Raw genomic sequence first — 14322 nt, 5'->3', positions numbered from 1 at the left:
GGTCTTTTTAAACACAAAGCTTACATAAATTAAATACTGATCATTGCCCTACAATCTGCAGTGAAGGGGGAGGTGGCAAAGACTATTTTAAAGTTCTGCAGCTTTGTTTTCAGAGGTAAAGACGTAGGTGATGGCTTGAATATGAATCTTAGACAGCTGCACTTTTATGTATACAGAAAAGAGCATGCACGTAAAAGAATCCTTTTTTCACCATCCCTAGGAGATTCAGCAAGATTTGCCAACAGCATTCGGGAGTGTGAAGTACATAAGTACATTATTTAAGTACACTGATTCCATTAAACAGAACCATTTGTTTTCATCTTCTCTGCAAACACATCTGCCTAAGTGCTCCAGCTTCACAGGGCACACATGGAGTTTGGAGCACTATCCATGGGGATTGTGCACGGTTGGAAGAAAGCAGAGATACACAGCAGTTGTTAAGAAAAAAAAAAAAAAAAAAAAAAAAAAAAACAAGTAGTCAAGTCTTTACTAGTTTGACAGTTCCTAAAATAATGTTGCTTCACTTAAGAATGAACATGCTTATCTCTCATCACAGAACCTGACTAAAAGGTTACTTTTCCCTTGCCAGAAAAGCATCTTTAGAAGTTTATGAATGCCTGAACAGAACAGTTGAACCCTGCCAGACAACTTTATGGTAAGAGAAGGAGGCAGAAAGCCACCTCCTCACACGTGAAAAGAACACTTACAGAAGAAATTTAGAGGATATACATAAAAAAGCGAGTTGCTAGCATTCAGAGCTGTATGTGGCTACCTCGTTATTTTGCAGAAAGGCACATATACTGAAGTCTTGGACTCTGAAGAGCGTTTCCTCCTCCTTTTCAGTTGCTTCTGACTAATGAATATTTTGAACAATAAACAGCTTCTGCCTGGAATTTGCAAATCCCTGAAAACCACCATTATTAGGCAGCATGAACTGTGTGCATGCAACTCTGAAAAGCACAGCAGTTACCTATTGGTATGATCAAGGTTTTATGACTAGTTATAGGATTGCCAAGGAAAAAATCCCCTACACAAATCATTGTATTTATGTGGTAAACATCATTACACTAACTTTAAAAGCACGTATTTTCCACAAGGAAAAGTTAAAGTTCTGTAATTATACCATAATTAAGTCTTTACTTACAAGTCATGTGAGCCTAAAATCTTTATCTGTCTTCAAATGCAAAAGTGGTAGCACAGCTGTAACCATCCCTGCATAAACATGGACAACGCAAGGGTTTACAATTGCCTCTGGTTAGACCCAGCAACCTTGTAGCCAAGATTTGTATGCCTAGAAGTGCATCTGCTTTTTCTGCCTGCACTGGTTGGTCTCATGCTGTATTACTTCTGAATATAAGTCTTGCCTTTACAAAGAAATTCACACCTTCATTTGCTAAACAAAGTTGGAGGCAAAAACACAGATCTTCAAAGTTTCAAAGAACTGAATTCTTAAGAACATAAAATGACGGGTGGGGCTGGCTTTGTGCTTCCCCCTCCAGTAGCTTATGGGAAGTAGGAAAACTCAGCTTCTTTTGTATTGTTCACCACCCCTATAGGACCCCCCCCTCCCATCCCTGAAGGACTACAAGTGTCTAAGCATTCAGAAGAGAGAAAAAGAGTGGCTAGTATTGCCTGAATTTAACAGAATGCTTCATGAAATGTACAAGTCCTCCTTATTCCAAAGGACATTATCACTTTCCACAGCACTTTCCTGAATCAGGGCCTAAAAGCATGCCTGCACAAGGGAGATTACATTTTGGCAATGTTTTTTTGCACTGACAGTGCTCTGCTTCTGCTGTCAACTAGCTGGCATCAAGCAGAGCAATCCAAGAGCCCAGCTTTCCTTCCCAGGTATTCATATTCCTGCTCCTAAGCATCCCTTTGCTACATCTGCAAGGCAAGTCACAATTTTTCCTGGAAGCCAGCTATTTGATGAGCCAGGGCATTCTCAGTTTCTTGCCAGCACAAAGAGGAATGTGCTGTTGTACAGTTAGAGAAAAAAAGCCTTTCAGAAGTATTACCCCTGGTTCTCAGCACGTAGCACTGAGGTCACATCTAGCTGTGTGTCAGGCAGCCTCAATAATTCCCAGCTCCACTGCAGAGTGACATTTCAGCCAAAAAAAACCCCATCATCTTCAGGAAGAAAGGCACCATCAGTACAGATGGATGTTGCATGCTGGCAACAAGTCATGCAGCAGATCCTTCTGAAATATGTGCTGCACATGCACAGACGTCTCTTGGAATGAAGGACTCCAAAAATCCTGAGTCTGAGCTTAAAGTTTTGGACTTAAAAATGTAAGCGATACCAAGAAGCACAAAATTCTGATAGCAGTTTCTCAGATGGACCTGGGAGTTTTCAAACCCATTAGACAACCTCAAGGAGCACTGAGATGCTTTCTGCTGCTTTAACCTTTAGCTTTAGACCCCTTTACAAGCTGGAAAGTCTAAATCTCTAGTGAGGCAGAACAGCATGAACCCAGGAGCCTCTCCACTGCATAGTTATCTGAGGAGGAACGAATTATGTTGAACATTCACAGGGACTTCTGAACTGACTATTCCAGAAGAAAACACTCGTAGCCCAGAGTTTCCAAACAAGTCCACAAACCTGTATCTTACATTCTAATTTCAGTAAGAGGCTGCATACTAACAGGAACAGAAGAATGCTAGTGTTTTGACTATGCAAATCATGGTTTACATCAATTTATATAGATCTTCCTTCGTCTTCAGTGACTGCTTAAAAAAAAAAACCACAGTGGCAGAGATTATTTAAATCCAAGTTGAAAATATACCATCACCTGTAACTTCAGTTGTCTAATTGTAATCAGTTCCACAATTTCTCTAATGAGAATTTACAATACCTGGGCCTGAGGAAAACACCTAAGTGTGGTGCAAGAGGACCCCATGCCAGCTAAATAACAATACACTATAGGGCAAAGTGCTAAGTCAATTGGAAGCCGTTGTCTCCAGAACCAGAAAGGCGAGCAGCTAATTAAAACATTGTGTGGGAGCCTGCATGAGGTGTAAGAGAGCGCTGGGCCACAACAGGCTTTGGATGTGTGCCCGCATACAGAAACACACTATTTAAAGCAACAACAGTTTTGAGAAGCAATGTTACATTTGTACCTCCTCAGCCTACTCCAGAAAAAACACCCCCTCCCTCAGCATTTTATAAGCGGTCGTCTTCATAGAAGTCACCATGGGTTTCCAATTTTCTTGTTTGACTCAAAGGATTATTTTAGATTTCAGAGGTCACAGATTAATCGGGGCACGAGAAACAAAACCAAAGGAAAATCACTTATCCTTTAGTCCACATCTAAAGATCAAAAAAGAAAATCAGCTTACGAAACAAACCATTTGCTTCATTATTCCTCTTGTGGGGAAGCTAGACTTCAAAAAAGATGGAGATCTGGGCAAAGTCCAGAGCTTACTTTTAGAAATGCGTATTCCTGTGCACGAGACTTGACAGCCAGGCTGTGCACAGGACAGTTATGAACACGCTTACACTTTGGCAGGGACAGCTGCCTGGCTACCATACAACTGCTCCCCTTCCAGTATTACTTACCGATCGATACTCGTAATAGATTTTATCATATTCACTGCCTCCAATTGTGATTTCTGGAATGAAGCGAGGGATGGCTGCAGGGTCCAGCACTCCATCTTTGTCCTGAACACTGAGGGGAAAGAAAGAAGGAAAGAAAAAGGAGCAGTTAGTCCACATCCTTCCCTGAAGACAGCAACATCAATTCTGAGTTTGACCAAATATTAAAGAACCACTTTCTGATAAATAATACTTCCACAGGTTTTGGCTCTTTTCCGGTTATGATGAATACACAGTCCTTTTCCTTACACAGTTCCTGTGGGTTTTTTTTTTACCCCCTTGCCTCCAGTTTGCTCCTACTCTGACTTCTCCCTGCTTCCATTCCCTTCCCCTGGTTTTTCTTCCCTGGAGATGCTATCATTCCTGGGAGCCATCTCCATAAGGCACCTCTAGCTTTTTGCTTTCCTATATAAGCAAGGTAAAACCAGTGGCTTATTGAATTCCACACACTATCTTGCTATATCAACTTCATCCAATTGCCTCCCGTTCAATTAGTTTTCACAAATGAACCCTCACAAGGATTGAAGTAAGGTGGTGCTCTTCCCCAAATTTCCATCCTAAATGGATTGACACTGAGGCAATGACAGGGGTTGGAAGCAGGCAGTGCCTCTCGCATCCCGCCTGGGAATAAGCAGGGGAAGCTTGCTGTAGCAGCTGTAACTACAGATAATCGGAATCCACCAAAAAATCCATGCTGCATGGCACCAGTGCTTTCAAATACCCCAAATTTAAAATGTCTGAGAAACTACTAGAAAGCCACCTTCTGCATACTGGTATTATACATAGACCAACAGTGCCACCTATACATATCTGGGGAAAAATACATCCATTTCCAGCAGACAGTGACCAAATTCTAAATTCAACACTTGAAACTCTGCAAACTGCATTTCTTTCAGTGAACTGCATTTCTTTACAAATATTTACATACACATAAAGCATACACCCTGAACAAAGCAAAGTTAATAATCTTTAAGCAATTAATTTTTCTCCCTAAGTCACAAATTTGGGGACAGCACTGAACAATTTCAACAAGTAAACTAGCTTGCTAACTTATCCTGACACACACGATGTAAATTATCCTACTACAAACAAATTAGTAAGGAAATACAGTAATCTAGTAAAAGTTGAGGTGGGAGAAGGTACGGGTAAGTGCTTTTACAAGGCCAGGATGAACACCAAAGATGCTTCCTGTAAACTATTACATTATCTATCTTCACATACATTAAATGTGTAATTCACATGCTGGAAGCCAGGAAAAGGACCCCTCCTTTGCCTCCTCACCAACACAGCAAGAGCTCTTTTCATGACATGCTAGCACCAGCCCTCCTGTGCGTGACTCCCAGCCTTCCCACTCCAGGACAGCTTGGAGTAACGGAGCTGGGATGGAAGAGCTTGTCCAAAACTGTGATCTGATGACACAACTGGTTTTATTTCTGAATCCAAGCGTACTTTGGCAGCAGCACCTTTGCACCTACTAAGTCTTTTCTCTTGGGGTTCTGCTGAGAAGGAATCAGCTCTAATACACACTGCTAATTAACCTGAAACTAAAATAAACAGACCCCAGCAGAAAGCACACCTTCACATACCAGCTCTTCATTCCTTAAGTACAGTCCATCCCGCAATCACACTTGTAATCAGCACCAATGCTAGGAGCTTTAATTTGCATTTTCATTGTGCAGAGAGCAAAGCCAACAAGCTAAGAATTTTGATTTGAACAGGACCGCATGCAGACAATGTTTAAAGACCTTGCTGAGCTCAGGCTTAACAGCAGAGGCTGTGAAAGATCCACTAATCTATCAGTGAATAAACACCTCCATCAGATTTTCCCACAGAAATGGGAGAGTCCACTCTCTGCCAAGTAGAAGCAGATGTTCTGAACCTTACAAGTCTGTAGGAGAAAGCAGACTAAATTTGTCCAGGCATATATGAGGTATAATTTGACACATACAGAGTCCAGTAGCCAACCAGTCTGTAGTTAAGCCATTGCTTCATGAATCTCAGACAAATGGCAATTGTAGAAGACAATTCCCAAGCACAATTTATTTTAGTTAGTGGCCAAGATGGAAAACCTGCTGCTCATAAAACTTCTTTGCTCGCAGGACGACTGCCTCCGAAGAAACCACTGCACAACAAAAAACCGCAAACTTAATGCTACTAAAGACAACTTTTCTAGCTTCAGCTCTGCACCTTAAGAAATAACTTCGAATACTAACTAAAAGCACCACCCAAAGACACCTGCCACAACAACGTCTTTAACCACAAAACCACACTTGCTTGCCAGAACTAATTCACTGCTCAGTAGGAAGCATTTAAAGGCACTTTTTATGCATCCTTAGTTTTCTCTTTCTCCCCCAGCACAAAAAGTATCACTATTTATTATTTTCTGACACTTAACCATATTTTCTTGAAGCAGCTCTCATCATGCAGTAGCATAGCTTCCCAGAGCGTGCGTTACCAACCCATAAGATTATGTGACATTTCAAACTTTCCCATTGTTACACAGGAATCACACTTGTAAGAACGTTACAGCAGTGAGTAGCTCCTCTCTTCTTCAAGAGCAACTATTACACACCTACATTATGTCCAGCACGAGCAGGTACTGAGGAATCGGGACTGACACATTCCTGCCTTTTTTCAGAGGAGGAAGTCCTTTTTCCCTTACAGGCAGCTTACAGCATGGATACACAAATTTTTCAGGGAACCTGCAGAAACCTGACGACACACAAGTAACTTAGCTTTTTTTTTTCCTACCTATGTATAAAGCAAATTCCCAAGATTGCCTACCACAATGAACATTAGAAAGTCTTATGAACATATTTGCTAAAGGTGCGAGGCAGGGTAAAGGAAGTAAGACTGCTTGGAAAAAAATAAACTAGTCAAGCAAAGAAAAAAACCAGTTTGTGTAGCCTGACCCGTGGTTTCTCAACAACGAATGCTGGCATAATCACAAATATTGAAGTGACAATACACAGTATTAGGAAACCACGTTTCCTGCCTAAAGCATTCACTGGCCTAAGAGGCTTAGAGCCAGCAACACAAAAGCATCCCAAGTTAAATTCTGTGCTTATACATGAAAGTAACTTGAGAAATAGCAGGTGGATCCCACTGGAAAACATTCTTTTCTCACACATCTTGAAAGCAGCTCCTAACCAACCAGTTATTGTGTTTCAGGTTTGAAACGGAGCGAGTGGGAGGCATTCATTCCTCTGCTATACACAGCCTTATTACCTCAGCCAGGGCTCCTCAAACCCTGCTGCGGTCGGCTTCCATGCCTCCAGGGGGCAGGGTACAACATGTGCGAGTAAGCCAGTGAGCGTGTGATACACTCACGATTTTGCCCAAGCTTGTGAGAGCGGGGGAAAGGAAAAACGCTCTTGAGTCATGTCATGGGCACATAGGGTTGGGTGGAAGAGATGGTTCCTGCATCCAACTCCTGTTCTGACCTCCTCTGCTCCTGAGCTCATTCGGCAGGACAGCAGTGGGCTGTGTGTCCCCCATGTGTCTTTCCTTGCCTGTCATTTCTTCCTTGCCCATTTTCTCCAGAACTTAGCAAAGGCAGGGCAACAATGTACAAACCTCCTTTTGCCAAAGAGACTCAAGACTCGACTGTTTCATTAGGCTGAACAAGTATGCTGTGCCCAAGGTGAACCACAGCCACTCCCTTGATGAACAAACACTCACAATGAATGCCAAGAAAGAAAAAGAAAAAAAAAAAAAAAGCCCTACCAAGAAAAGCAGGCCTGCAAGAGAAGGTGAAGACGGTACAACAACAGCACTTCAAATCTAGAAAAAGCCACTGCAAAGAGGATATTACAAAGAACTGTTTCAGTTGAAACAAGAGAGAAGTAAGGCACCAAAGGAACCAGTTTTTAATACTGCCAGAAGTTCTACAATGAATGGTTTATAAGATTTTTGGAGCCTCTGTGACAAAAAGTTTCAAAACCAATTCCAATACACCTCTTGCAAGCACGTCTAGTCCTGCTATTTGAAATCAGACAAGACAGACCTTCAAACATGGACACTTCTTCCCTCTGCTAAAAGCACGCTCAATTACACTGTGGAACAGAGCTGAAGGGTCACTCTCCTTCATTCGTTCCCATGCTCCCTCACTGCAACGTTTCATTCAACCAGAGCAAAATGAACAGAAAGGAAATAGGAGCCAAGCTCTGGGGTTAGCAATAGCTCCAAGCAGCTAAACAAATGTTAAGAGAACTTAGAAATTACTAGTTACTGCACATAGAAGGTCCTTCAGTAACAACCTCAAAATATATGCCTGATGTTCCGCCAAATACAATACTGGAGGGTTTACTACACAGGGTTTGTGGCACACTAATAGTTATTAATGAACAAAATGGAACAGATGAGACTGGCAAACTATTTAATGGCTAGATTGTTTGCAAATGGAAAGAGATCCCCTTTTCATCACGATAAAACAAATGCCAATACCTATATTTTTTTAAATTAAATTAGCGGTGGCTTAAAAAAGTCAGAAATTTGCCTATACAAAATAAGTTCTGCTACAGCAAATTCTGAAGGAGCTGCAGGGATGCAACAGATTTAAACATGGACTTGTCTGATGAAACAAGTCAAATGCAGTAAGCTCCCCACAACAGCTAGTAAGGCAACACAGGGGATCTTACACAAACTATAGCTCTTCATTCCAAAACATCATTTATTTTGCAATGCATGTAGACAGTCACAAGATTTCACTGGGAAGGGCACAGATAAAAACATGCTTGAGAGAGTGCAGTGGCAACAGAGGAACTTTCTGAGACGTTTCAAAAAAACCCAGAGTGCTTTCTGTTGGACACAGTGCTTGGAGAGGAAGGAAAGATGTGAAGAGCATCCTCTGGGAGACCCCTCTATCTTACATACACACAAATATATACATTTTTGACCTTTTACCAAGACATGCCTCAGTCCCACACCCACACTACTCTCTATTAGGGCAAGGGAGAGAGTACTCGAGGGCAAGGTGGGGAGATAAATGGTATCATTATGCAACTGATTTTATATGGGTGCGGCTCACTCAGCTCGTTTTGATTAGCTTCCTTACTTGCATTACCAAAGTAGTCAGACACCCTGCTGGGATTTCTGTGCATTAGATCCTATATACATGCAATGAAAAAGTTATCCTCAGTCGTGCCCATCGATCCCCTTCCCTCAGACATGCTGGTACAAGCTGAAGGTGGAAAAGGTAAAACTGCCAACAGACAAGCTAGGACCGGAGCAGGATTATGACCGCAACACCCAGCCTCCTGCTGCACTGCCCCTCTGACTCCCAGGCAGCAACAGGTCGGAAATAGCCCAAGTCAGAATGAGTGGGCTGTGCAAAATGCTGGGAGGTCAGTGAAGGAAGCAATTGCATACGGAAAAACAAATACCTGCTGCAGCCTTCCAGAAACACCCACAAGAGGGCAGCATGTGACAGCATATGGAACAGGCAGCCCACCAGGAACGTGCTAAAAAACTCTTTCCAAAAGGAAAAATTAATGTAGGCATGGAACACCCGCAAATCTGCAGAAGGCTGTGTACCACAAGCTCTTTTCTGCTTGTGCACTGAAAGTGAAGAAAGCATCACCTTTAACGTTCATGAACTAGCACCCGAAATTGACATTTGATGCTCCGGGATGCAATTCCAACACTGAAGACATGCAGCAGACTCCCTGCAGGGTTTGTTTGGTCCTTACACATCTGTTCCCTGCCTGGCACTGGGCCTGACACGTTTTCATGAGTGAAATTTGTGCAAGCTGTGACAAGAGAGTCATGTCTGTCCTGCACTTCCGGAGTTAACACTAGAAAAGATAATGTCCAAACCTACACACTTTTATAAAAAGGTGCTCTTCCCAGGCTGCCCAACAATCACCCACCTCATTCAGCTGAGCAAGGCATGAGCACAAAATTGGCACAGGACCTGTTGTTTCACATTTGATCAACGCCCTAATACCCCAGCACCAAAGGAAGACTCAAAGCAAACACCGGGCACATTCATCATCGGTCTGAATATGAATGCTATCTTGTCAATGCTATTCTGAACATAAGGGGAAACAGCAAAACTGAAACTATAACAACATTTATAATGCAACGAACGGCTAATTTAATATCTTAAAACAACCACATGCTGCTTGTACAGGAGACCCCCTCACTCTCCCCCAGGGTTCAATGAAAACTTGAGCCCTTAACAACGCAATTTGTTCCCTTCTTCAGCTGCAGAGTACAATTTTCATACAATATCTCAATACACTGCTCTTTAAGTGTATGCTTTCCTTTAACTCCCTCCTACACTCTGCAATTAATAATTCTTTCTTAATACCTGTACTAGTGTGAAGCTATGGGAAAACAAAGCAACTTAACTGTATTTTCTCTTTCAAGTAAATCTGATTGATAGTTTTGCGGGGTCTAAGTCACCAGGTGCTATCCTTTAATTACTACATGAAGAAACAACTTCTTAGATACTTAAAGGGCACCCAAATCATCACTTGTTTCTTAGACACCATGCAACACTGCTCGTCTGTGATCTATCTTCACCCCTTGATAGAAAGGCCATAGAAAAAGAACATTATCTTATTTTAGGAGGTGCTTGAAGTTACAGCACAGGAAACTAAAAGGCGAATAATAAAAAAAAGCCTGAAAAAAAATCCAATTTAACTTACTACTCCAATGCCTGTCACAATAAAGACAAAAATTCAAAGGCAGATATTAAATTTAAAAAAACCCCTGTGTTTCTACTAACCTGCAAGATAACCTGAAATTAATATGAGAAGAATATAATTATTAAATTTTGTTTTAAAAATGCAGTAACTATAGTGCACTTGCTACCTGCACATTCAGTCTAAAGATGAAGTTCTAGCAAAATGGGAAAGTTGTCCCACTTCAGTGCAAGGTTATCCCTGTTAATAGTTTTACAAGTGTAGGTATCTTTCTACGTGGTTATCCAAAGAACACTTTGTTCATCAACATGACTTCAGAGTGGCACTCCTGATGCTTCATCTGTAACGTAGAAAATTGTAGGTCTGATCTCACTTTACATACACATCAATGGTTTGGTTCACATTTTTCAGAGTTTGGAGGGCTACCTCTCTTTTCAGCATTGTTCTGGGGACACATGCAGCCCCACCGGTAGCACTCCACAGCTGAATTGGAGGACAGATAATCATGGAGTACTTGGAAAGAGATAGTATAATCAAATTTGATTCTATTCCAGCAAGGCGCTTTCCACTATCTGAGTCTGATCTCTTCACATCCAATTAGATAGACAAGGATCTTTAACAAGGAAAACAACAAAAACACCCTTACATTGTTATACTTTAACAATCTCCCTTGTTATTATAGAGAATGAATAACAAAACTGCAATACTTCATTCTGTGAATTAGGATTAAAGTTTTTATTTAGGATTATTTACTGGGAGTCTGGAGAAAGAAGGAAAAAAGGTCACCCAGGTTTGCCTGTTTACTTTTTCCCCCTACACTCTGTTCAGCCAGCTTCTTGACTGCTGGAAAGATTTAAAAATCAGAGAGCATAAGAAATTAGACTAGTTTTAGAAAAAAACCCACTAACACAGCCAATCTAAACAGCACCATTTACAAAACTTGCTGCAAGGTCACTCTGTCAACAAGCTTTGCTGAAGGATGTCATGCTACCAGGGCAGCAGAGGAATCACCGTGCCAACTGCATAAATGCTCTGGTTTAAAATGAAATGCTTTTCTGTGATCACCCAGGAACAGAAGTGCTCACAAAAACACACTTCCAAAAGTGACGGCCACAGGTCACAGCACTTGGGAAAAGCCTGGAGAGTTCTTGAACTTCATTAATGGAATGGGATTTATTCATCTGGAGTCTCTTGTCTAATCAATTATCAGAAGCAGCAAAATGCCACACCATATTACAGTGCCAACCACCAATATTACAAAAGCCTGCTATCACTGCTGACTTCTGACAAAAAAACAAATCAGAGTGCAAATATAAATATACTTTTAAAAACTCAAGGCTTTAACCATTTTCCCTGAGATCTGATGCTAAGTAACATTCAGTTACTGGAAGACATCATACTTACTAAAGTCTCAAATGATGGAAAGAAACATCATCCTGCTCCAGCCATGGCCCCTTGTCAAACTTCAGGTACTCAATGTCTTCAATTACCTGGAATCAGAAGATAAAAACCACACTAAGAGGCAGTCTGATCAGAACATCCAAAAAAATCAATGAACACGCCCCCCAAATCAATGAAATAATCAAAAATATATTATTAATCAAGTCACCCAGCAGAAAGGCTTCACTGCTAATGCTGTATTAACAATGCAAAAGTTTAGAGCTAACATACCATCTCCCAGTCATATTTCTAGAGGTTGTGGCCCTGCCATAAGCACTGTGCAGACACAGCTCTAAAATTCCTAGTGCTTTCAGCTTTGATGAACAGAGGATGTCAGGGAATAAATCATCTGAGAGGTGCCTTGTTTCTAAATTCTTACCTGATCCAAGACACTTCCTCAACCTGCCGTTGAAGCTGAAAGGAAGCAAAGAAGGTACAATCCCACCTCTAGAGTAGAGTGAGGAGGAAATGGAAGTAAGTCTAAATTTAACCCCCTTTTGTTGCAAACAAAAATCATCACGCTACATAGGAAGCCTAGTTTGGTGGGTTTTTTGGGTTTTTTTTTTTTCAAAAGTGTTTAGTGGCATACTAACTGAAACAGGTTGAGGAGCAATTGTGGCAACTGCCTCTTGCTGTTGCTGTGTGTGCTTCACATCACAGAAACTAAAGCACGTTTCAGGCTGGAAAGCTCAAACACCTTTGAAGTAGCCATATCGATAGAAGTCCAAAGGCTCCCGATTTGACCAGTCATCGAGACCTACCCATGCATGCACGCACCCCAAGCAGAAAGGAAAGGTAAAACTCACAGCTCAACACCCAGAATCATTCAGACAAGTAACACCAGCTCAGCAAATCACTCCTCCAGCATCCCCCAACTTATCAATCCCATGTTTGAGCTTCATTTACAGCCTGGCTGCATCAGAAAACAGATTGTTGCTGGTTGACTGGGTAATTGCTTAACAGGAGCCTGAGGTTATTGCACTCAACTAACTAGATCTGAAGGAAACCCAAACTAGGGTCAGGAGGATGCACTTAAGGTGCATGATGAGGTGGAGACAGTACCTTGAAAAAACTTGGGAGGGAGTGGATTGTTACAGCTCCCAACACCACTTTTCAGAGACCTTTTCCAGAAGGAAAGGATAAAGTTATGAGGTCAGGACTGTAATCCTGATGACCCACTGTTGATCCATTGACAACAACTAAGCAGATGCCAGTAACAGAGTGATAGAATAATAAATGAAAAATGGTTCTAATCTTTACATTAAATCCACTGTAATTATTCCCTGCAATCACAGCAAACACTAAATCCCATCTATTACCACTTAAAAGGCAATTACAAAGTGCTATTACAAAGTAGTTTCAACTATAAAGGTCCACTCTATTACCAGTATTATGTTTTTATGGTAAAAAATAATGGCTTAGAGATATGGCTGCATGATCATTTTCCCTATGGCATTTATATTTTTAAAGACTAATTTTGCTGATAAAGACTTAAAAAATACAGTTGACATGACATCACCAAAGCATATTTAACTTCAAGCAAGTTTAGATGCTATTCAGCAGTTTCGGATCTCTTACAAAGAGGCAAGGCTGGCAAACCAGATACTCTTGCTAAGAGCATAGGAAACCTACTTTTCACATAAAGAAAAAAAGCCAATGACAAATTCACCTGTAGATGGAAAAATGTTTCGGTCTCCAAAAAACAGTACAGAAAACTGCACCACAGACATTTAGAAGAGTTTTCAATGTTGTATTTAGAAACTCATTCTTCCTACCAAACTACTGTAACATAACTCCCCAAGATAAGCATTCAAAGATGTAAAAAAGAAAGGTGTATGGTAAGTTAGTTGAAATATCCATTATTTACTTCAATTATTTAATTTAAAAGCTGAACCTCCACCATACTTCCCATTAGCTACGCAAAAGCAGTAACTTCTCTACTCCACAGCAAAGCTGTGGAAACTCCCTGCTATGGCTGATGACAGGACTAATAATAGAGTTGCTAACAATAGGGCTCAGAATATGTTGTGGGGAAAAAGAAATCTGCATCAAATTAGTTTTGCACACTCTTATTATCATATCAGAAGACATCTCTCCCAGCGGCTCGTTAACAACGGTATCAGCCTCCAGACCAGGCTAGAAGACGAGCTTCTTAATTTAGAGCGAATGCCCTGGCACCCCCTGGGAATTAGCAGCAAATGAATGATTTAAACCTGATTGCAGCATAACTCGTAGTAATGTCTAGGAGAGATCAGGTCTTAATATATTGCAGAGCATGGCAGGATTTAGAAATAACTGTTTCAATAATGAGACCCCTTTCTGTAATCTCTACAACTAAGCCAATACGAACAGCTTACAATTTCTAAGCTTGTTTCACAGTGAGCTGGCGAGTGCTGCTGTTGGAAGAGCTGGGGGATGGTGGGCAGCAGAAGGTGACACTGTTCTTATTCATATAACTTCTGGGGACAAAGAGACCAAACCCCGACAGGTTGCTCTGTCAGCTGACTTCTCCCCAAACTCCTTCCTCGCAGGTTGTGTCTTTAAGCAAGAGATGGACACAGGGAGCAATGCAGGCTACAACCCTACAGAGTTCAGACCACAGCTTGCAGGAAGGAGCTCAGCCCATATACAGCA

The 14322-nt window shown here is 41.3% G+C and overlaps 1 protein-coding gene across 5 annotated transcripts in view; it reads right to left on the bottom strand.

Moving 5' to 3' along the window:
- The window catches only part of NDUFA10 (NADH:ubiquinone oxidoreductase subunit A10), a 57709-nt gene that overhangs the window by 28123 nt on the left and 15264 nt on the right, over positions 1 to 14322 (bottom strand). For all 5 annotated transcript variants that reach the window (XR_004841451.1, XR_004841452.1, XR_004841453.1 and 2 more), the window contains exons 8-9: positions 11653 to 11738; positions 3563 to 3671 (exon numbers count right to left, since the gene is read on the bottom strand). Coding sequence is in view for 2 of the 5 variants with exons in the window: in XM_035890257.1 (XP_035746150.1) it covers positions 3563 to 3671; positions 11653 to 11738 (195 nt within the window). In the remaining 3 variants the exon portion in view is untranslated. The remainder of the gene's footprint in view (positions 1 to 3562; positions 3672 to 11652; positions 11739 to 14322) is intronic.

The sequence above is a fragment of the Egretta garzetta genome, unplaced genomic scaffold, assembly GCF_000687185.1.
Source record: "Egretta garzetta isolate BGI_Z169 unplaced genomic scaffold, ASM68718v1 scaffold732, whole genome shotgun sequence".
Classification (NCBI taxonomy): domain Eukaryota; kingdom Metazoa; phylum Chordata; class Aves; order Pelecaniformes; family Ardeidae; genus Egretta; species Egretta garzetta.
The sequence above is the reverse complement of the archived record's forward strand: the minus strand, read 5'-3'. Positions and strand labels throughout refer to the sequence as shown.